This window comes from Nicotiana tabacum, chromosome 6, assembly GCF_000715075.1.
Source record: "Nicotiana tabacum cultivar K326 chromosome 6, ASM71507v2, whole genome shotgun sequence".
Taxonomy (NCBI): Eukaryota; Viridiplantae; Streptophyta; class Magnoliopsida; order Solanales; family Solanaceae; genus Nicotiana; species Nicotiana tabacum.
Window position 1 is genome coordinate 116716620 of NC_134085.1, and position 23697 is coordinate 116740316.

The 23697-nt window shown below is 37.5% G+C and overlaps 1 protein-coding gene and 1 pseudogene across 1 annotated transcript; both read right to left on the reverse strand.

Annotated features, from left to right (window-relative positions):
* Nucleotides 1–1122: 1122 nt before the first annotated feature.
* LOC107780761 (peroxisomal membrane protein 11-4-like) lies at nucleotides 1123–1770 on the reverse strand (annotated as a pseudogene).
* Nucleotides 1771–16659: 14889 nt separating this feature from the next.
* On the reverse strand, nucleotides 16660–17601 carry LOC107780758 (peroxisomal membrane protein 11-4-like). The gene has a single exon (XM_016601339.2). The coding sequence runs from the start codon at nucleotides 17483–17485 to the stop codon at nucleotides 16808–16810; it is 678 nt and encodes a 225-aa protein (XP_016456825.1). The 5' UTR covers nucleotides 17486–17601; the 3' UTR covers nucleotides 16660–16807.
* Between the last annotated feature and the right edge of the window lie 6096 nt (nucleotides 17602–23697).

Sequence of the window (23697 nt, forward strand, 5' to 3'; positions counted from 1 at the left end):
ACTCGTGCGATCAAATCACTAAAATAACACCTAAAACTACGGATTTAGCATCAAAATCAATGAAAATTTCAAGAACTCTTAAAGTTTCTATTTTCATAATCGAGGGTCCGAATCACGTCATATAAACTCTGTTTCTTACCAATTTTCACAGACATAATTTAAATACCATGTTAAACCTGTACGGGGCTCCATAACCAAAATACGGGCCCGATACCATCAAAATCAAGCATTGATAAATTTCTAAAAACCATTATATTTCCAGTAAAAAAAATTTTGAAAAATTTATTTCTCGGGTTAGGGACCTCGGAATTTGATTCCGGGCATACGCCCAAGTCCCGTATTTTACTGCGGACCCTCGGGACCGTCAGAACACGGGTCCGGGTCCGTTTAGCCAAAACGTTGACCGAAGTCAATAATAATCATCTTTTAAGCCAAAATTCATTATTTCTTAAAAAATTTCACATAAGGGCTTTCCGGATATACGCCTGGACTGCGCAGGCAAATCAAGAAGAAAGAAAATGAGGTCTTGAAGGCCTCGGAACCCCGAATTGCGTTCTAAAATACGAGATGACCTTTTGGGTCATCACACAAGCATTGTTAAATTTCCAATTTCCGTCCAAGTTGGACGATTTTTGGTCGCTTGTTTTGACCAACCAACGTTGGTCGGAAAATTTTGGTCGGTTTTTAGCGGATTTCTAGTAGTGAATTATTAGAAGAAATCGATTATAACAAACTATTAATAACTTTGCATATAAAAAATCTAGAAAAATGGACTTCAAATGAAATTATATATGAAGTTCTTTTTTGTCTTTTTTTTTTTAACAAAAAACTTAAGGCCTCTTGTTGAAGTTTTGCTTCAGGTCACTACGTTTATTGAACCGCCCCTCTGCTCATGCTTGAGTTATCCAAACTTTTTAAAAGTGATTTTTGAATGACCTAATCAATAGTAGTATTAGCTACAGCAATGTATATTGTAAGAAAAAAGTGAAAAAGAAAAGCGTCATCAACTCTTACATGAATAGTAAATCAGAACGTTTCAGCTCCCGCTGATCATATATAACTGAAGTTTGTTACATTCATATGCTTTGAAATTGGCCATCAATCTTGATAACTTATGTATGTTCAGGAGGGCCAGTTTCTATATCAACCAGCCCATGCAGAAACTAAGCCACTAAATATGCCTAAAGTAAGAGTATGGTTGCGGAATGTATTCGGCTCAATTTCAGCCAAGGCAATTATAAGGTCAGCTATATTAGCTGCCACAGCCATCAATCTCATAATTCTATCCATTCTAATTTTCTTGATTTCGCCTTCTGTTTCCTTAGACTCCTCCTCTTCAGTCAAAAGCTTCCTTTCTGCTTTTAGGCCACTCGTAATGAGGATAAAATCCGAGATAATAAAAAACACGTATCCAACAGACTCACCAAATGCAAAAATGAAGCTCATCCGTTTTGCATATTTAGAATCCATAACTCCGATTCGCGACAGCCAGAGAAAATTAATGGTCAAAGAAGAAACAGACCATCTCTCCTGAATTGGCAAGAACTGCTAGCAACCTGAAACCTGAGGACGTGCCGGGGCTCCTTCGTAGGGCATTGAATCCAGTGAGGAATCGATCACTTCGGAAAACTAATACATAGTTTGCTATGTATTAGTTATACATAGGATAATACCAAATATGTTGTATAACTAATACTTGCATTAGTAATACATAGGTTGAAAAAGTGTACCAAACAAGGGATTACTAATACCAAAAATTAATGCATGCATTATTTTCTCCAATGCACCCTACCAAACGACCCCTAAGAGTGACAGACCTCGAGCAATCATATTGGCGTTTTTGTTTGCAGTACTAGTATATAACACTTAGATTCAAAGGAATATGCGTAGATTTCAGGGGAAAAGGAAAGAGTGCACTCAGATAACTCGAAATATGGTTCTTCAACTGCACATTAGAGGACAATAAAAAATCAAATAAAATAAGTATCCCTACCTAGTCTATGTAAATGGATAGTTTATAGAGGAAACTGTTAAGTGGCTGAAGGGTTTTTCGTTTGGCATGAATTTTAATATGGATCTAGTTATAGTCCAATTGAGCTAGCGGATGTACATAATTATAATTTTTTTTGGTTTCCCACCCAGTGTTCGGTATCCATATTGAAGCCCGACTATATCCGGATTCGCGTCGCGTAGGGCCCCATTCGGGGGAAAGCACTCCCTTCCAAGTATTTTTCCATACCCAGGGCTCAAACTCGAGACCTCTTGTTAAGGGAGGAACAGTCTCATCCACTGCACCACATCCTTTGGTGGTTACATAATTATACTTGGTTGAATAAAGTTTTTGCCTATTTGACCAAAAAATATATAACAATCAAGTTACCTGAAAGACAATTGCTAATAACTCATGTTATATAGTCACGATTCAAAATCCACCGTAAGTCGTGATTGCGCCCAACGCTACTATTAGGCAAGCCAACTATTAAATCAACATGTCAATAGTTAATCTAAAATGCATTTCGAAACTATTAAAGAAATACAGAGTGGTATCGTTTTTTTAAATAAAAAATATAGATGTTAATATTTTAAATGTTCGAATAAAGCAAAAATATAAACCAGAAGAATCATAGAGGAATACAATCAAGAGCAAAATCTAAATCCATAAAATCCGGTGTCACAAGTACATGAGCATCTATCAGGGAGTATAATACTAATACAACGTCTGTCTGGAATATAAAATAGACATGATAAATTGAATAAATAAATATGATGAAGACTTACTGTACTGCGGATCGTAACATGAAATGCAGATCACCATAAAGTCCCCTCAGCAACTGCGCTTATGTGCCAAGATGACCACCAAATGAACCTATCTCAGTACCTGCACAATTAATGCAGAAGTGTAGTATGAGTACGTAAATTAACGCGTACCCAGTAAGTATCTAGCCTAACCCCGAAGAACTAGTGATGAGGGGTCGACATCGACACTTACTAGTGGTCCAATAAATCAAGTACAATAAAAGCAGACAGGTATGAAGTATGACAAGTAAAGCAGTGAAAATAGATATAGGTACATAATACGATCCTCAACTGAAGAGTAAACATGAAGTCCTCAAATACTGGATACTTCCTCAAATGGAATACATAATGGTCAACACCAAATAAATGGTCACATTTCAAGTCAAGAAAACTCATAATTACGCCGACTCCTTATCAAATATTTGCACGATTCTGCTGAGACGAACGACTCGATCCCATAAGAGTAATGGCATGATTTCTTATTGTGGCGTATGGTCCGATCCCATAATAATCATATACAATGTCGATGGTCGACCAGCCTGAACCATAAATGTATCTCATAATACCACCGAATCGTACGACCCGATCCATAATAGTACTATTGAGGCGTTCAACCCGATCCCCTAGGAATAGTGTAACTTGACGGGTCACTGGCTCTACTCACGAATATATATGTGAGTTATGAAATTTAGATAACTTATCCGACAATTTCGTACAACGTGGGAGAAATTCGTAAAATAAAGTACAATTTTACTACTAATCAAGCAACTCGCCAAATATCTAAGTAGCAAGTCCGCTACTTTATGTAAGTCTAATCTCAGGAAAAAATATAAATTAAAGTGCAAGAATAACTCAAGTATTACCATTAAAGCATAGAGTGAGTCTAAGTCTACCTTGACCTAATCATAAATTCTAGCATATGCACGGATATTCGTCACTTCATACATGCGTAGCTCTCACAATATGTAGCACATATAAAACATAACACCTATAGGATAAATTCTCCCTCATAAGGTTAGACAGGAAACTTAAATCGCTCCAAAATCCGATAACCGGCTCCAACACATCTCTAACACTTCAAGCCAATGTTAAATGATCCGAAACTAGCCAAAGAACGTACAAACCAATCAAAATATACTTAAAACTCGTAATTTAATCAATTAGAAATAATTCCAATCTCTACACGAAAAGTCAACAAAGTCAACTCTCGGGCCCACGTGCCCGGATTCCGAAAGTTTTTGAAAATAAATACTACTCATAGCACCGACTATGAGTAGTTTTTGATAACCGGCTCCAACACATCTCTAACACTTCAAGCCAATGTTAAACGATCCGAACTAGCCAAAGAATGTACAAACTAATCAAAATATACTCAAACTCGTAATTTAACCAATTAGAAATAATTCCCATCTCTACACAAAAAGTCAACAAAGTCAACCCCCAGGCCCACATGCCCGAATTCCAAAAGTTTTTGAAAATAAATACTACTCATAGCACCACAAATTCAAATATATAATTTATTCCCAATTTCATATCCAATATTGTGGTCAAAATCCAAAAATGTTATTTCTAGATTTTCTTCCAAAATTCCACAATTTCTAATAATTTCCATATTTTAATCCAAATATTATCCATGTATTTAGCTCAAAATGAGTAGGAATCACTTACCTCGTGATATATGATGAAAATGGCTCTTCAAAATCGCCCCAAAATCGGCTCCAATGTGAAAAAAGAGATAAAAATGAGCAAATTCTCAATTTGCTAACTTATATTCTATCCAGGTGAACCTTCTTCGCGAATGAGGCGTGTGCCTCGCATTAGCGAAGCATACTCAAACTCCTGCTCCAAAAATCATCATCATGAATGCAAGACAAGGCCCACAAACGTGTTGCTTTACTAGGCCGCATCTTCGCGAACGTGAATGCGACCACGCCTCCACGAACGCGAAGGCCAAGACTCCAGGTCAACTACTCCTTCATGAACGCGGAGCACCACTGCCCAAACTTTTGGTGAACGCGGCACGTCAATTGCGAACACGAAGCACAACGACCTCCTACTCAAATCCTTATTCGTGAACGCGAAGCACCACTGCGCAAACCTTCGTGAATACGACAAGCTAATCGCGAACGCGAAGCACAACAACCTCTTGCTCAAATCCTTCTCCGCGAGCACGTGCTCCCCACCGCGTTCGCAAGGACAACACCAGAAACATGCACTAGCAAAACACTCAAACTTGGTCCGAAACCACCCCGAGGCCCCTGGGACCCCGTTCAATCATACCAACCAGTCCCAATACCTTATCCAAACTTCCCCAAAGACTCGAAATGCCATGAATAACATCAAAACCATGAATCGAGGATCAAAACCTTCTCTTAACTTTCAAACATTGAAACTTCACCGAATGCGTCCGAATCATACTTAGACATTCTGGTTACGACCAAACGTCACACACAAGTTTCAATCAACTAAATGAACCTATCCAAGGTCCCAAAACTCCATCCGGAGTTTGATAATTCCGAAATCCATTCCAAGTCAAACTTAGCAAATTTCAAAACCTTCAAAATACAAACTTCCGATATTAAGCGTTGAAACGCTCTTGGACCATCCGATACTCAACCCGAACATACGCCTAAGTCTGAAATCACCTTCTGAACTTATAGGAACTTTCGAATCCCGATTCTGAGGTTGTTTTAAACCTTGATCAACTCTTCCAACTTAAAGCTTTCGAATTGAGAATTATCCTTCCAAATCAACTCCGAACTTCCCGAAAATCAAAACCAACTGCGCGTGCTAGTCATAACACATGAAGTGAAGCTACTCAAGGTCTCAAACTGCTGAACGACATGCTAGAGCTCAAAACGACCGATCGAGTCGTTACAACACGTTACATTCGTCTAGATATTTTAAAATTTACCTTATAGTAAAAATCATTTATATATATAGGTTGATTTTGCTCTCTAATTCCCCGTGTAAGCTATTGGCGATGAGCACTTTGATTTCATAAAAACTTACTATTCCTACTTATTAGCCACTAGTGTTTTATAGCGAACTATGTTACTTTATTAGTTAAGTGAAAAAATTAGGCGAGAATATATAAAAATTAATTATGATTAAGTGAAAATTTTATATGCAAACACATATTATCTATTTATTAATTTGATGCAAGTATCATGTGCAAGTAAATTTTTACTGCTTTATCTTAGGAAGATTACTCTCTACGCTTAACCACATGGTATCTTTACCTATAAAGGTCATTAGATGGATATCTTTTTATTCTGTCAGGAAACTAGATAGAGTTACATTCAAAAGTTAAAAGATTTTGATGTTGTAAATATTTCAGTTTAGAAATAGTTCGGTTCATTTAGTTTTACAACATGCCGTTGTATTGGAAAAATCGAGTTTACATATTAAAGTGATTGGAAGATGACGTGTTATGATATGAAGGCTGGTCAAAGAGTGATGATTGGAAAAGAGGCACGAGTTGCAATAGATACGAGCAGAAGGTACAAGTAGAAGCACGAGCAGTTATTCAAAAGACTCAACGCTCGTACCTATTTATACTCAAAAGTCAAGGAGAATGAATCTGACAGCATAAGAGAGTACAAATACAGTATTTAATAAGCAGTAAATACTAAAAACGTTATAGAATCTGTATTAAATTACAATAATTATGTAATGTAGCATTTAATGCCTTTAATTGTATATAGTGGCCTAATTATAACAAAGGCAAAACGTATATCTTTAAGATAGCTATAAAAAGGAGAGAATGGATCATTTGTAAGGATACGAAAGATCATCTGAATATACTGGTTTACTTTGTTTTCTTCTGTCTATCTTATTGTTAGTAAAATCACTTTCCTTTATTCAGTTTTGATTATCAGTAACCCGTGTTCTTCTAAATTAAAGCTTTCACTGAAATTCCACTTTTTGGTTAAACAAATTGGTTCCCTTACCGGGGATCTGATAATCTACTCTTTCTTAGCCTAACCTTTTTTGTTGTATCAACTATATCGAACATCAATGACAACACCCAAGGAAACCAAGGAAACCAACAATTACAGGAGAATCCACAGGATGATCACATCCCAATCCCTTCTCCACAAAGTTCTCCTCGATGATTTCGAGAAGGCACTCTTGATAGATCTCATGCAAATGGAAATTCTCAATTCGAAAATGATTAAGCTATCAATGAAGCTTTGCAAAAGCTAATCGCTCAACAGGTCAATAAAGCTCTTGAGGCCTTTGTCAGCCAATTACCCGTTGCACCACCAACACCCACTCCAAATAATAACACTTTGGAGAACCCTTGTTTTGGGCTTGCTAATTCAGGTAGTGGTGGAATCCCCAGTGAGTCACGAGAAGGAGAACCATGTAGCTTAGTCAATTCGGATTTACAAAATTTAGTACTAACATTGTAGAAACAGCTCAAGGAACAAAGTGACCGCATAGAGGAAATACCTGGAGTACCACCCGTAATCAAAAGGATAGATATGGATAAATATTCACAACAACCTTGGAAGCCAAGTGCTGCCCCCTCCCAATTCCAAAGAAATTCAAAATGCCCGATATTCCAAAATACGATGGAATAACTGATCCACGAGACCACGTGACTGCATTCACAACAGGCGTAAAAGGCAATGACTTGATCAAACAAGAAATTGAGTCAGTATTGGTCAAAGAATTCGGTGAAACACTCACTAAGGATGCATTAACATGGTATTCTCTTTTACCTAAAAATTCAATAAATTATTTTGCTGAGCTTGCCGATTCATTTATCAAAGCACACTCAGGAGCTCAAAAAGTCAAAAAAAATGGAAGATATTTTCAAAATCAAGCAAGGGGACTCAGAATTGCTTAGGGAGTTCGTGGATAGGTTCCAGCGTGAAAGAATGACGTTACCGCGCGTACCTGACAATTGGGCAGCTATAGCCTTCACTAGTAATTTGAATGAAAAAAGCTCTGAAGCCACGAGGCGACTCAAGGAAAGTCTTCGTGAATTCCCAGCAACAACGTGGAATGACGTTTATAACAGATACAGTATGAATCTAAGGATAGAAGAGGATATTATCTCATGATCTCAAAAAGAAGAAAAGGTGAGTTCGAGACGGGCGGAAATCGAAAAAAGGTCCAGTAAAAACAGGTACGAACCATATATGAGTCCAGTAGGAAAAGATTCACGGTCAAAACAGGACAATCCGAGGTACGATCATAGGTCGAGGAATAGAGAGTCGGGCTCGTCATCAAGATTTGGAAAAGATCGAAACGAGCGAGAGTCATGGGATGATGATAGAAATTTGAAAGCATGGTTTGGCAGTTATAATTTTAATGTAAGCACTTCCGAGCTCGTAGCTGTTTTAAGAAAAATGGGTGATAAGGTACGGTGGCCGAAAGAAATAAGATCGAACCCAAACAGGCACAACCCTGATCACTGGTGCGAATTTCACAATGATCACGGGCATAAAACGGCAGACTGTAGGTTGCTGCAAGGTGAAGTTGATCATCTATTAAAGCAAGGGTATCTCACTGAATTATTCAGTGAGAGAGGTAAGCAAGCATATATGAAGAATAGGCAGGAGCCCCCAAAACCACCTTCTCCCAAAAGGACCGTTAATGTGATAAGTGGAGGTGAAGACATCAATGGTGTGACGTACACAGCAGCCAATAAAGTCTCCAAAGTCACAATTACCCACGGGAAGTGGGTGCAACATGTCTTAGAGGAAGAAAGCATTACGTTTGATGATGCAAACACGGATGGCGTATTATCCCTACATAACGATGCACTGGTAATATCTTTACTTGTACATGATACTAATGTGAAATGAGTTTTGATTGATCCAGGTAGTTTCGTGAACATTATTTTGCTAAGAGTACTACGTGAGATGCAAGCTGAATATAAATTAATACCAAAGGCGCATACTCTATCTGGATTTGACAATTCCAGCGTAGTGACAAAAGGGGAGGTAATACTTACAACATTCGCAGAAGGAGTTGTCAAGGATACAAAATTTCAGGTGGTAGATATGGAGATGGCTTACAATATGATCCTTGGGAGACCATGGATCCACGAGATGGATGTCGTTCCATCAACCTTGCATCAAGTTATTAAATTTCCATCACCATGGGGAATATGTCAAATCCGTGGGGATCAACATACATCCAGAAGCATCAATTCTGTAGCAGATTCAAGTATGGGAAATGAAGAAAAATAGCAATTACAGAATCCAGTTGAGGGTACCACAACACAAACCTCAACTGAACAAGGACGATCAGATGTGGACTCAAGGCCAGATGCCATTCAAGAACCAGAAAAAAATGAAAATATCAAGACAACGATTGAAGAACTAGAAGCTGTAATATTATTTGCACAATGGCCTGAAAGGAAAGTCTACGTAGGGGCCAATCTAAGCCAAGACATGAAAGGTAAATTGATTGAATTTTTAAAAACTAACATGGATTGTTTTGCTTGGTCCTACTATGATATGACAGGAATACCACCGGAGGTAATGACTCACAAAATAAATAAAGACCCATCGTATCCCCCAATCAAACAAAAGAAGAGAAAGCGATGAACTTTCAAAAATCAGGTGATTTAAGATGAGGTTCAAAAATTGTTAAAGATTGGGTCTATCTGTGAGGTAAAGTATCCTAATTGGTTAGCCAATACTGTTGTGGTGCCGAAGAAGAATGGTAAGTGGCGAGTTTGTGTAGATTACACAGACCTTGACAAAGCTTGTCCTAAAGATTCTTTTCCATTACTACATATAGATCAACTAATTGATGCTACTGCAGGACATGAATTGTTAAGTTTTTTAGATGCGTATTCAGGATACAATCAGATCAAAATGGATCCAATAGATGAAGAAAAAACTTCATTTATAACAGATAAGGGGACTTAGTGTTATAAAATAATGTCTTTTGGTCTCAAAAATGCTGGTGCAACATATCAAAGACTTGTGACCAAAATGTTCCAAAAACATTTGGGAAAAACAATGGAGGTTTTCATAGATGACATGCTCGTTAAAACCCAACATTCAGGGGATCATATATCGCACTTGTCTGATACGTTTCAGGTCTTGCGAAAATTCAATATGAAATTAAATTCGGAGAAATGTGCATTCGGTGTTGCATCAGGTAAGTTTTTGGTTTTCTTGTTTATAACAGTGGTATTGAAGTGAATCCCACACAGATTAAGGCCATTGAAGAAATTCCTGACATGCTTACAAGTAGAAAAGAAGTGCAGAGGATGACAGGAAGAATTGCAGCCTTGGGGAGATTCATTTCTAAATCATCAGAAAAATTCTTTAAGTTCTTTTCAGCTCTTAAAAAGCAAGATCAGTTCGAATGGACTGAGGAATGTCAGCAGACACTCAAATATTTGAAGGCATACCTGTCAAATCCGCCATTACTCGCAAAACCAAAGGTTGGGGAAACATTGTTCATCTACCTTGTTGTCTCAGAAGTAGCAGTAAGTGCTGTTTTAGTCCGTGAAGACCAAGGTAAACAATCTCCGATCTATTATGTCAGCAAATCTTTATTAGATACGGATACGCGGTATCCTTAGTTAGAAAAGCTAGCACTTGCATTAATCATGGCATCTAGAAAATTAAGGCCTTATTTTCAATGTCATCCTATCGTTGTAGTAATTGCTTATCCATTACGCAATATATTAAATAAGCATGAGTTGTCAGGTAGGTTAGCTAAATGAGCTATAGAATTAAGTGAATATGACATTGCATACTAGCCTAGAACCGCGATAAAATCTCAAGTGTTAGCAGATTTTGTGGCTGATTTTAGCTAAGGAATGCAATTGGAAGCAGAAAAAGAATTACAAGTGTTCAACGGCTCTAATCCAGGAATTTGGACCTTATTCACTGATGGTTCCTCTAATGTTAAGGGTGCAGGCCTGGGAATTGTTTTGGTACCACCTACAGATGAAACCATTCGACAAGCCATTAAATGTCATTCTATAACTAACAATGAGGCAGAGTATGAAGCTGTGATTGCAGGTTTAGAACTAGAATGAGAACTCGGCATTAATCAGATTGTGATCAAAAGTGATTCTAGCTCGTAGTTAATCCAATGCTGGGGACTTATACGGCCAGAGAAGCACGGATGCAGCAGTACTTAGAGAAGGTACGGGATCTGGTCAGGAAATTCCAAACCTGGAAAGTTATGCAAATATCAAGAGATGAAAATGTCGAGGCGGACGCCCTAGTCAATCTCGCATCTGCAGCAGACGTGGCAAGCAATGAAAATGCTTCCGTAATTCATTTGTTTCATTCAGTGCTCGATCCAGACAAAAATGAGGTAAATTTTAATAACTTAACCTGGGATTGGAGGAATAAGATTGTTGCTTTTTGCAGTATGGAATCGTCCCTAAAGACAAGAAAAAAGCTCACGCGCTTCGGAAAAAGGCTGCTCGATATTGTCTAAAGCAAGGCAATCTTTATCGAAAAATGTTCGGTAGACCCTTAGAAATGTGCCTCGGGCCTTCACAGACGGAATATGTAATGAGAGAGATACACGAGGGGCATTGTGGAAATCACGCCGGAGGAAGATCACTGGTAAGAACCATGATTGGGGCAGGTTATTACTGGCTAAAATGGAAGAAGAAGCGAAATAACATGTATAGACCTGCGGTAAATTTTGTGGCTAAATGTGATAAGTGCCAAAGATACGGTAATAACATGTATAGACCTGCGGAGTTGTTACATCCGATCATTGCACCGTGTCCATTTATGAAATGGGAAATGGATATCGTGGGTCCACTACCACAAGCAAAAGAACAGGTAAAATTCTTATTTGTACTTACTGACTATTTTACTAAATGGGTGGAAGCAGGAGCATTCAAACGGGTGCGAGAAAAAGAAGTTAGATATTTCATTTGGCGAAATATCATATGTCGGTTCGGTGTGCCAAAGGAAATCATGTGTGATAATGGCCCTCAATTTATAGGCGCACAACTTACAGAGTTTTTTCAAAGTTGGCAGATCAAAAAGATTACATCCACACCTTATCATCCGACGGGTAATGGACAAGCTGAGTCAACAAACAAAGTCATTATCAATAATTTAAAGAAACATTTGGAGGAATCCAAAGGTAATCGGCCAGAATTGTTACCTGGTGTTTTATGGGCATACTACACAACAACAAAAACAAGTACGGGAAAAACACCATTTTTATTGGTTTATGGAGCTGAAGCTTTAATTCCAGTTGAGATAGGAGAGCCAAGCGCAAGGTTTACACAAATGTCAGAAGAGTCTAATGGCGAAGAAATGCGCATAAATCTTGATCTACTTGAAGGAAAAAGAGAAGCACGCCTAAGATTCTATAGAAGTACGGGATCGTTCGATTGAAGTCACGAGCCAAAGCCAAAGAAAAACCTTATCATAGTTAGGGTAAAGGCAATGTACTGAAACGGGTTATAAGTAAAAACCTTTTATTCATTTTCTTTATTGAAATCTGTTATAAGGAAAACAGTTGCGAGAAAGTTATAGAAGTAATTTAAATACATGTAAAGTATTATTTAAAACTGGACAAAGTTCAAATAAAAACTTGGGGAAGGGACTGAAGCAGGGTAAAGTGTTGTAAACAGTTGTAAAGTGTTGTTTATACAAAGTGCCCCATAAAAGGACTGGGGATTTAACGTTTCCAACAAACCCTTAAAAAGATCAAGGGTCACAATCACAAACCACCAAAAGGAAAAAAAATCAAACAACATAAACTTTTCAATGAGAAGATGAAGGGACTGAAGCAGGGTCATCAGCAGCAGTGGGCTCAACTTGACTTGAAGGAGTAGGGATACCCGTATTATCTTCAACATTTTCAGAAACTTCAGCCACGAGAGAAGAAAAATCTTGGTTCTGCCGAGTCTTCTCAATAGTCTCTTTGATCTTGGCTAACTCAGATTCCAAATTAAAATTCTCCTGGCTAACTTCAACGAGGGTATCATAGCGAGAATTTAAAAACGCCCAACTCACTTCAATGGCAGTTTTATCTTCAAGGATCTCGTAATCTCTTTCCCAGTCAGCAATTTTATTTCTTAACTTTTCATTTTCAGTCAAGGCAGATTCATAATAACTTTGAAGAAAAACGTGGGAACTCTCTAAAGAGCAAACTTATCAGAAGATACTCGGAGGTCTTCTTGAGTTTGAGTCAAATTCTGCACGAGTTCACCAGCATATGCTTCTTTTTCACTCAAGAGAGCTCTCAACTCTCTAATTTCTTCACTTGCCTTGCACAATTGCTCGAAAAAAGAGGTTTCCAGATGAGCCTTTTCCTTACTTGCTTGATTTGAAGAAGCTTTTCAACTGCCAATTTTGAAGTCAAAGCCCGTACCTGCTGCTTTAAGGTACTTTTACTTTCTTCTAAATTTTCAATGTCGATCTGAAGACTTTCACACCGTTCCTTCCAATTATCCGCCTCCACTTGGTAGTCACGCACTAATTGCTCTGAGAGGGTAACCATTTTCATCATCTCTGTGTCAATTAGATTGACCTAAAAAAAAGAGAGGGGAAAAAAATAAGAATCCTGAAGATAGAAAAATGACAAAGTAAAACTTGAAAAAGGAATACCTTTAAATAAGTATGCACTATATCATTCATCAAGGTCACAGAACTATGGCCATCAAGCTTAGCTCTCTCAACTAGACCAATCAAAGGCTTTAGCCACACGTCAGCTTGACCTGATTTCCTTAAAAGGTTACCCTCAGTGGGGACTTCAATGGTAACTCGCCTCATAGCATCATTCCTACTTGAAGAACCAACCTCTGTGTAAGGAGCAGTTGAAGGAGGAATCACATGAACGGGAGTAGAAAAAGAAGCAAGCGGTGCTTCATCAGAAATCGGACCTAAATATTCACCATCAAACCACCGGTTAAAAAGTTTCTCAACTGAATCATGAGCAGCAACAAGGACTTCATCATCAGGAATCATCACCGGGGCTTCAATAAACTCGATAAGAGGAATAGAACGAGGGGGATGCTTCATCATCAGAAATGATTCGCTTACGAGCTCGTGGCCTTTTTACTAAGGAACCCCCATATTCCTCTTCTTCAGAATCTTGGTCATTAGCAGCTTTCCTTTTCGATGAAGAACCCAAGATTATCTCTTGGGCTTTTTCCAAAGAAATGCAGGAAGCCACGACCGCCTTGGCACTAATCCCTCAAATAGTAAATCCTGATAAAAAGAAGGATTAAAATAAGTTCTGGGAAAAACAATAAAAAGTTAAATAAAAAAAACTCTTACCATGAGTTTTCACTTTCCAACCAAATCATTGGGAAAGATGCTTCCAAGATCTACACTTCATTGGGGCTGTATTCAGTAACCTTCCTATCCAACAACGGAAATTGGGAATTTCTTCAACAATTCCCATGGTTGCTAAAAAGAAAAAGGAAAATGAGAATAGAGATCATCAAAATTGAAGAAAAAGGTACGAGAAAGTTATTAAAAAGGAAAACTCACGTGCAAAATTCCACTTCTCGGTGAAGGGGACATTTTCATCACCGACTAAACCCACGGTGGGGGAAGCAACAAACCTGGCGTACCAGCCACGGTCTCTGTCATCTTCTGGACTAACCAGAACTCTTTTGCTCCTAGCTACTAAAGTAAAAACACCTTGGCGGAAAAGTCTAGGAGAGTAAAGGTGAATTAAATGAGCAAAAGTGAAAGGCACACCGGTCATGTTTGTCAAATGCCTCAAACAGGCAACAACCCTCCACACTATAGGGCCAATTTGGCTTAAGCAAACATCGAAAAAACGATAGAATTCGAGAATAACAGGATCAATAGCAAGTTTGAATCCTAATGTGAAATGGTATGTATAAACAAAGGAAAATCCAATTAAATAAGAGGTGATTCTTTAATTCGCGTTGGGAATTATGATAGGGAAGTCATGACTCCAATGACAGTCTTTACGAACTAAAGAAATCAGACCCTCTGTAATCTGAGTTGGATAGATATCAGCACGATCTAAAGAGAATACTTGATTTCTAAGGGACTCCCTGTCATTATAGAAAGATAGTTCTGCAGGAACTATTTCTTCTACTGTAGGTTCACGAACAGGTTCAGCGAGTTTCTTACCCCTGGAAGAAGATCTTTGTGAGAAAGAACCTCTGGTTCTAAAGGAAGGACTGGAACTAGATGAAGGAAGAGAAGAACCACGTACAGAAGAAGACCCTAAATTACGAAGTCTACCTCCTCTTCTACTCCTGCTAGGGGCAAGAGGAGAGTTATCAACTATAGGGACTCTTCTAGGGTTAGAGTTTGGTGAAGACATGATAGTACGAGGAAGAAGCAAATAAAAATTCAAGAATTGAATACTCAGAGAACTTTATGTAATAAGGATAAATATGAAAACTATGTTTATACTAGGAAGCAACCGTCAAAGGAAAAAGTGCAATGATGGAAAGGTCATAATGAGAATTGTCACTTCGTGATTATTGAAGCCCTAAAAAGTGCTGTAAAGTTACAGAGCCAATAAAAGGGTGCCACGTGTGATAAGTATTAAATGGAAGTGACAATTGAAGCGTCGCTTTTACAGTAGCATTAATAGCGGCAACATTCCCGCTTTAATAAAATCCACTTCCCAAATATTCAATTGATGAATAAATGGTAAGTGAGGGGACTATCTGTATTGGGAAAATCGAGTTTACATATTAAAGTGATTGGAAGATGATATGTCATGACACGAAGGCTGGTCAAAGAGTGATGATTGGCAAAGAGGCACGAGTTGCAATAGATACGAGCAGAAGGTACAAGTAGAGGCACGAGCAGTTATTCAAAAGACTCAACGCTTGTACCTATTTATACTCAAAAGTCAAGGAGAATAAATCTGACAGCATAAGAGAGTACAAATACAGTATTTAATAAGCAGTAAATACTAAAAACGTTTTAGAATCTGTATTAAATTACAATGATTATGTAACGTAGCATTTAATGCCTTTAATTGTCTATAGTGGCCTAATTAAAACAAAGGCAAAACGTATATCTTTAAGATAGCTATAAAAAGGAGAGAATGGATCATTTGTAAGGACACGAAAGATCATCTGAATATACTGGTTTACTTTGTTTTCTTCTGTCTATCTTATTGTTAGCAAAATCACTTTCCTTTATTCAGTTTTTATTATCAATAAACCGTGTTCTTCTAAATTAAAGCTTTGACTGATTAAACGGCCGTAGCAGCCGAACATAAATAAGACGAAAATATCTGATTAAGTAAAAAGTTATATTCGTAAAAAGTAAATAAAGCTAAAACCACTTTATGTGTTTAAGAATAAAAACGAAGTGGATTGGTAATAGTATATCCTAACAAAACAGGAACTAATTTTCACATACAAATACAATGCACAAAATCATAATCCATTTCTACCTTGGATTACTAGAAGAGAAGGTTGAAAAGAAAGCTTCTAGTTGTAACTTTCATTATATACAATATTCTCCTTGGCTAGTGGTCTTTAGCGTCTTTAATTTCCACGTAATGTTTTTCGCCATACCAAAATTAAGAGATCAACAGAAGAGTCATACTGTAACAAATTAAATACTATTAGTGCAAGAGTTACAAATGCGGGAAAAAACAGAGGAGAAAGCAAAAAAGACGGTGCAGGAGTTATATGCAATTCTTCTTAAAACCTGAATATATAACCTTTAAAAGAGTAATTGCAAATGAATTTAAATGTATAGTGGACAATATAGTGGTCTTTTACATTACGATTACAATAACAAGTTATTTACGACTTTATTTTTAAGGTTACTTACTGATGCTTAACTTAGACAACTTTCTAAAAGTGATTTTTGAATGGCCTAATCAATAGTTGTGTGATCTTCGTTAATGTATACTTATAACTTAAATCTGAACTTTGCATAAGTCAGAAACAAAATCCAATTTAGAACAGAAAATAGAAAAATAAAAACCTATTGTAAATTGCAACGTTTCAGCTCGCGCTGATCGTATATAACTGAAGTTTGTTACATTCATATTCTTTGAAATTCGCCATCAATCTGATGACTTAAGTTCACGAGGGCCAGTTTCTATACCAACCAGCCCATGCAGAAACTAAGCCACTAATGCCTAAAGTAAGAGTATGGTTGCAGAATGGATTTGGTTCAATTTCAGCCAAGGCAATTATAAGGTCAGCTATATTAGCTGCCACAGCCATCAATCTCATAATCCTATCCATTCTAATTTTCTTGATTTCTCCTTCTGTTTCCTTAGGCTCCTCCTCTTCAGTCAAAAGCTTCCTTTCTGCTTTTAGGCCCCTTGAAATGAGAATAAAATCCGAGATAATGAAAAACACGTATCCAACAGACTCACCAAATGCAGAAATAAAGCTCATCCTTTTTGCATATTTAGAATCCATAACTCCGATTCGCGACAGCCAGAGAAAATGGTCAAAGAAGAAATAGACCATCTCTCCTGAATTGGCAAGAACTGCTAGCAATCTGAAACCTGAGGACGTGCCGGGGCTCCTTCGTAGGGCATTGAATCCAGTGAGGAATCGACCACTTCGGAAAGCTTTTCGACTGAGGCCAGATGCAACTTCCCATTGCTTAGCTCTAGTAGCAAATTCAGGGTACGTTTTCTCAGCGTGCCAATTTACGAGCTTGGATACGTATTGGAATGTCTTGACAAGTTTGTCAATTCCATCTCTCTTTGCCAAGAAAATTACTAGCTTGTCAACTGTGTCATTCATTGCTAGCTAGAGGTAAGAGGAGCTAAAGTTTTTGTTTTTGGTTGTTTTGCTTGGACAGAGAGTTGAGTGGGCTATCTTCTTTGATACAAGAGACTTGCTATTATTGTTAGCATTAGAGCATTAAAGGATGGCCACAAATTGAAGTTCTTGGATAAATCCAGGAATTTTTGTTTGGATATCATTGTTTTGCGTTCTAGTGTTACTTCCTTGCAAACCATAATTTTTATTTTTATTTTTATATCCTTTTGGGTTATAATAAAAAAAATTGATTTTCAATCAATGGCTTAAAAGACTACGAGGGGGACTCTCACTACCACCAATGGGTTCTTTTTTGGTCTCATCTAAGGGATTATGAGTGTTCGATTAGCAATTTTGGACCAATTATTTTAGTATTTTGTTGTATCCCATTTTGTCTTCACCTTCAATTAGTTCCACCTTTATATGGACTTAACCATTGGAATTGCACTTTAATTCTACATTATAGCTTTGATTATGTCATTAGTTGCATAGGAGACAACACAACATAATCTATCAAGGGTGTGCTAATTTCCCTCCACCTCTTCATTTACTGTACCTTCTTGAGAATCTTGACCTCGGAAAACAATTCCATTATATCCCCGTGACACCTTCCTATAAAATAGTAACATATTATTATATAGAGAAACAAAGTTAATATTTAACGCAAATAAATTAGTACATGTCAAAGGAGCATAGAACCCTTCTATGGAATTAATGTTTTAAAGTGAGATAGAATTGAAGTACTAAAAAAGTTAAGCAATAATAATTATTGTTAGATCTGAAAAGGGCTTAAACTATCCCTATCGTATAGTAAATTGTTTATATACACCCTCCTCCATCTAATCGTCTGATCTATTCGTCTGAAAATGTATGGGACACTAATTCTATTATCAAAATTACCATCGCGACTAACGGCAACACATGTGGGTCTCTCATTAAATGATGTGGCAACCTTTCATTTGGCCACGTGGCTTTGTGGGGCTGAAATTGAAATTGGGTATTTTTCGACCTATTTAACTGATCCAACCCACCCTTTATTACCTAGGTCAGTTCTTTTTACCTTATACCCACCTGTTTCAGTCGTCTTCTTTCCCAATTTAGTTCCTAGGTCATCAAGTATGCTCATACCAACTTCTTCCCCAAAATTTCTCTTTTTTAACTAATTAATTTTTGTCTGTTCCCTTCGAATATTGTGTTTGGTTGTAAAAGTTGTGCCTTAATTGATTAACAGAAAATTCAAGATGTCTGAAAAATCTGTCTCTTCCGGTTCGTCGTGTCGTTGTGGTTGTGGTTTAATTGCAAATTATTTTGTAGCTAAGACTCCTTGAACGGTGGTCGTAGATTCTACAAATGTCCTCATTTTGACAAGGAAGCTTCATGTGGTTTGTGAGAATGGCGGGATGAAGAGATGTCGCCACATGTGACGATGTTAATCAACAACTTGAATACTTCACTGAAGTCCGTGGAAGTTGAAAGGAATTAACTGAAGAAGATGATGACAACTTGGAAGATGTTGTTTCTGCTGAAAGACTGAAAATGGAGAAAATAATGTAAGAGATTGAGGGAATTAATTCAGCAAACTTAGAGGATGCGGGTAGGATGGAGGATAAACTACAAATGATGAAATGATGTAACGACCCGGCCGGTCGTTTTGAGACTTAAAACCCCGATCTCCTATTAACTATTTTCCCCATATCTATTTCTGCTATTGTGACTTGTCGGAAGGTTTCATTTTGATTTTTAGAAGTGTTTGGGACACTTAGTCCCTAAATGGGAGCTTAAGCCTTAGGAATTGGACTGTAGTCGAAACTATGTGAAGATGACTTCGAATGGAGTTGTGTTAGTTCCGTTAGCTCAGTTAGGTAATTTTGAATTTAGGGGCGTATCCAGATTGTGTTTTGGAGGTCCCTAGCTCATTTAGGCTTGAAATTGCGAAAGTTAAATTTTTGGAGATTTGGACCGGTAGAGAAATTTTTGATATCGGGATCAGATTCTGATTTTGAAAGTTGGAGTAGGTCTGTAGTGTTAATTATGACTTGTGTGCAAAATTTGGGGTCAATCGGACGTGGATTGATAGGTTTCGGCATCAGTTGTAGAATTTTGAAGTTTCAAGTTCTTTATGTTTGAATTGGAGGGTGATTCGTTATTTTGGCATTATTTGATGTGATTTGAGGGATCGACTAAGTTCGTATGGTGTTTTAGGATTGGTTGCTATGTTTGGTTGAGATCCCGGGGGCCTCGAGTGTGTTTTGGATGCTCAACGGATCATTTTGGACTTTAGAAAGATAGCAGATTTTTTCTAGTTTTTGTTGCCGAAGTTTGTTCATCGCGTTCGCGAAGAGGAGCTCATATTCGCGAAGGTGTGGCCATTGGAAGCATCGTGAACACGAGTAGTAGGACGCGTTTGCGTAGAGGAAAAAATGGAACAGCTGGGACCCCAAGGATTTGTTCTCGCGTAGAGGAGAACGCATTCGCGAAGGGTCTGGCAAGTGAAGTTGCGCGTTCGCGAGAGGACTCTCGCGTTCGCGAAAGAAGAATTTCGATCAGTGGACTTTTGTTCTAAGTTAACACGAGAAGATGTCCGCATTCGCAAAGAAGGATTACCTGGGTAGTACTTAAACATTTCAAAATCGAGGGTTAGCCATTTTTATCAAAACTTGAGTGTGGGAGCTCGGATTTAGACGAGATTTTGAGGGATTTTCAGAGATATCAATTGGGTAATGATTTTTAACTTGATTTTGGTTATATCCCACTAATTTATTTTCAGATATATCAATTGGGTAATGATTCTTAACTTGATTTTGGTTATATCCCACTAATCTATTATTAATTTTATCATTTAATTTTGGATTTGGGATGAAAATTTGGGAAAATTTGAGAAGAGTTCTTAGACCAAATTTTGGGGTTTTGATCGAGATTTTGGTATCAAATTTGAGTGAATTTGGCATGTTTAGGCTCGTGAGTGAATGAGTGTTCATACTTTGTGACTTTTACCTGATTTCAAAATGTGGGTCCGGGGAGGCTTTTTGAGCGATTTTTCAGTTTCTTGCTTTAGCTTTGATTTCAATAGCTAGATTAGTTTCTTGTAGTTATATTCATGTTATGTAATTGGTTTTGGCTAAATTTGGGCCATTTCAAAAGCATTGTGGCAGATTGATTGAGCTTGGTTCGAGGTAGGTGACTTGCCTAACCTTATGTGGTTAAACTCCCCTTAGGATTTGGTACTGTGTGATGTATTAGCGCCGTGTACATGAGGTGATGAGTGCGTACACAGGCTATTTGTCGAAAATCTCCATTTTCATTAAATAAATATATGCTTTCCTTTAACTGAGTTATACTAGCATATGTAATTATCCTGTTTAGTTTAGGACATCATGTCTACGTGTCTTAATTGCTTATCTGAACTCTGTGCAACATGCTTAGTGAAATTCATGTTTCTTCATTGACTTGAGCTATATATTTGCTTTGAGACTACAGAACGGTATTCAGGGAGATCCTCCAGCACTGCATATTTACTTTGGGACTAAGGAACGGTATTTCAGGAGATCCCCTGCATATTTACGTTTGGGACTACGAGACGATATCTCGGGAGATCCCTTGTTGTTATCACTGTGTTATGAGCTATTTTCTTTCATTTTTTCTATCTTTGTTAGCTTTCCGTATCTATTTTTTCCTGTGGTATTTCATTCTTCCTTATTTCATTATGTTTATACCAGTAGGGCCCTAACCTGATCTCGTCACTACTCAACCGAGGTTAGGCTTGGTACTTACTGAGTACCGTTGTAGTATACTCATGCCCTTTCCTGTGCATATTTTTCGTGTGCAAATCCAGGTTCATCTTACCAGTCTCATCACTAGTTGCAGTCACTGCTGCTTATTGGAGACTTCAATGTATATCTGCCCGTGCTCGCAGATCCTCGGAGTTCCCCTCTATTACCCTATGTTCATTTTTCCTCTCTTTCTGTAGAGATGATGTATATAATATTTAGGACTTCTTAGTAGCTTGTGACTTACAGTATTCCGGGTTTTGGGAATTATTTGATACATTTCATAGGTAAAAATTGTATATACGGAGTGGCATTCAGTTGCTTATTAGATATTTATCACTGTTAGTAGTTAATGTTCATGCTTTTATTTTATTTTTCCGCAAAGTGTTAGGCTTACCTAGTCGTAGAGACTAGGTGTCATCACGGCAACTCACTGAGGAAGAAATTGAGTCGTGACAAGTGGTTTATTATTTTTTCTTGAGTCGTCTTTGTGTTGGTGCTAGTTTTTAAGATGATGTAGTGTAGTTAGATTATTTGGTTCAAAGTTTGTAATTCTGCCGATTTTGTTGAAGGTTTTTTGATGTTTATTGATTTGGGATGTTGTAATTGTTGATGAGTCTAGTGATGTTGCAGTTGTAATGGTACTTTGTTGGTATGAAATGAAGTTTTTGTTGATACTATAAGTTTCACACATATTTTTGCATACAAGGAAAATCACTAATAATGGAATGGCGATATAATTATAATCATCTCTTATAGATAGATAAGAAGAACATTGCCATTAATCGAGTAGCAAACATACATTGTTTCAATATTTAAGCCCAATAAAATATTGCTATTAGACAAGTAAATGTGTGATCCAAAAACTTATACCACCGTCACAATATTTACTTGTCTAAAGACCTAGAACATGAACAAACATAGTATAGTCAAACAGTTATGCAAAAAAGGAAGAAAATGTATATTACACTCATCATTACTTGTTATAGTACTCCCCCTTGCCCTCCCATTGCCTCTTCTAGCTTTAAGTTTACCAATCTTTTTCTGTTTCAAACCCAATAGTTGAGTTGTTGTCATTGCCTCATTTCCCTTCCAGGTAGTTCTCTTTGGGGAGTAAGGCAATTTTGTTGGTTGTGAGCTACCAGTGTGATCTCCTGTGAATTGTATCTTCCTAGTCCCAGAATTGTATTGATTCTTATGCTGAAGTCTAGTCTTAATGTCAGAGACAAACTTAGGCCTCAAAATTGGGTCAACTTCTGCACCAAATTCTGTTTGAATAAGCCTTCTTCTAGTTTGAATATGCTAACTTGGCATCTGAGTTATCTGGATGTATTGATTGGATTGTTGACTTGCCATCTGAGTGTACTGACTGGAGTACTAACTGGATTGATGACTGGATAGCTGACTTGGTTGACTAGCCTGACTCGGCATTTCTTGGTCTTGTACTGTAAAACCAGGATTAGGGACCATGAATTTTTTTTATTCTTGGTCTTGAGTTGTTTGAGTGTGGTCTTACACATTCTGGGACTATATCAATAAATGCAGATTGTAAGTATAAATTATTTACTGGAATTTAAATTAAGAAAGTTAGGTATACCTTAATGGCTAATGGACATCTTCTTTTATTATGGTTTGACTTTCCATAAAAACCACAAGTTCATTTGAAAACTCTTCTTGTAAGTTGACTATTCTCCTTGCCTTTTCCTAGCCTCATCCTTCTCTCTTGACCTTTTCACTTTCTACCAACCATCTTTGCTAATGGTGGTGGTTCTATGGCTTGGTTTGGCTCAACTTTCCAGAATTTTTCATCTCTAACAGGTTGAAGTTTGTGTTGATACACCAACTGCCAAACTTGTTTGGAATACCACTAGTGAATCCCAAGTGTTGGTCCAACTTCTTATAGTTGGATGCCTTGATAGCATAAGCACATGTGATTCCAAATATTTCCAAAATCCTGCATGTGCACCTTTATTGCTCCAGAATAACTGTGTGCCTGTCTTTACCTTCACTTATTTCGAAAACCCTATCTCCATTGAAATTTTTCTTGCACTTTGAAGTTATCTCTCTGTAATCATTGTACAACTTCATTGCATATGGGCTGTATTTACCTCTCCAACTGCTAACTTCATTTGCTTTATCCTTCAGTTGATTCATCACCTTCTATTATCAACCAGTAAATATAAAGAATAGTTAGTCAACAATAGATAAATTAACAAGTAGTAAACATAAAAGGTAGGAAGACTTCACCTTCACTCTTATATTCTCAAGCACCTTCACAATTGGCTTATGTCTAGCTTCAAGAATCCAAAAGTTGAAAGACTCTGTAAAGTTGTTGTCCATCATTGGGTATCAAGGTTAGCTATACACTACTTTACTGGTGGATAATTCAACAAGTCCCTAACCGCATTCTCAAACACTTCACCTAAC

Bases quoted from the DNA above. Each gene is read 5' to 3' on its own strand.
- LOC107780758 (XM_016601339.2), bottom strand. From the start codon at position 17,485: ATGAATGACACAGTTGACAAGCTAGTAATTTTCTTGGCAAAGAGAGAT.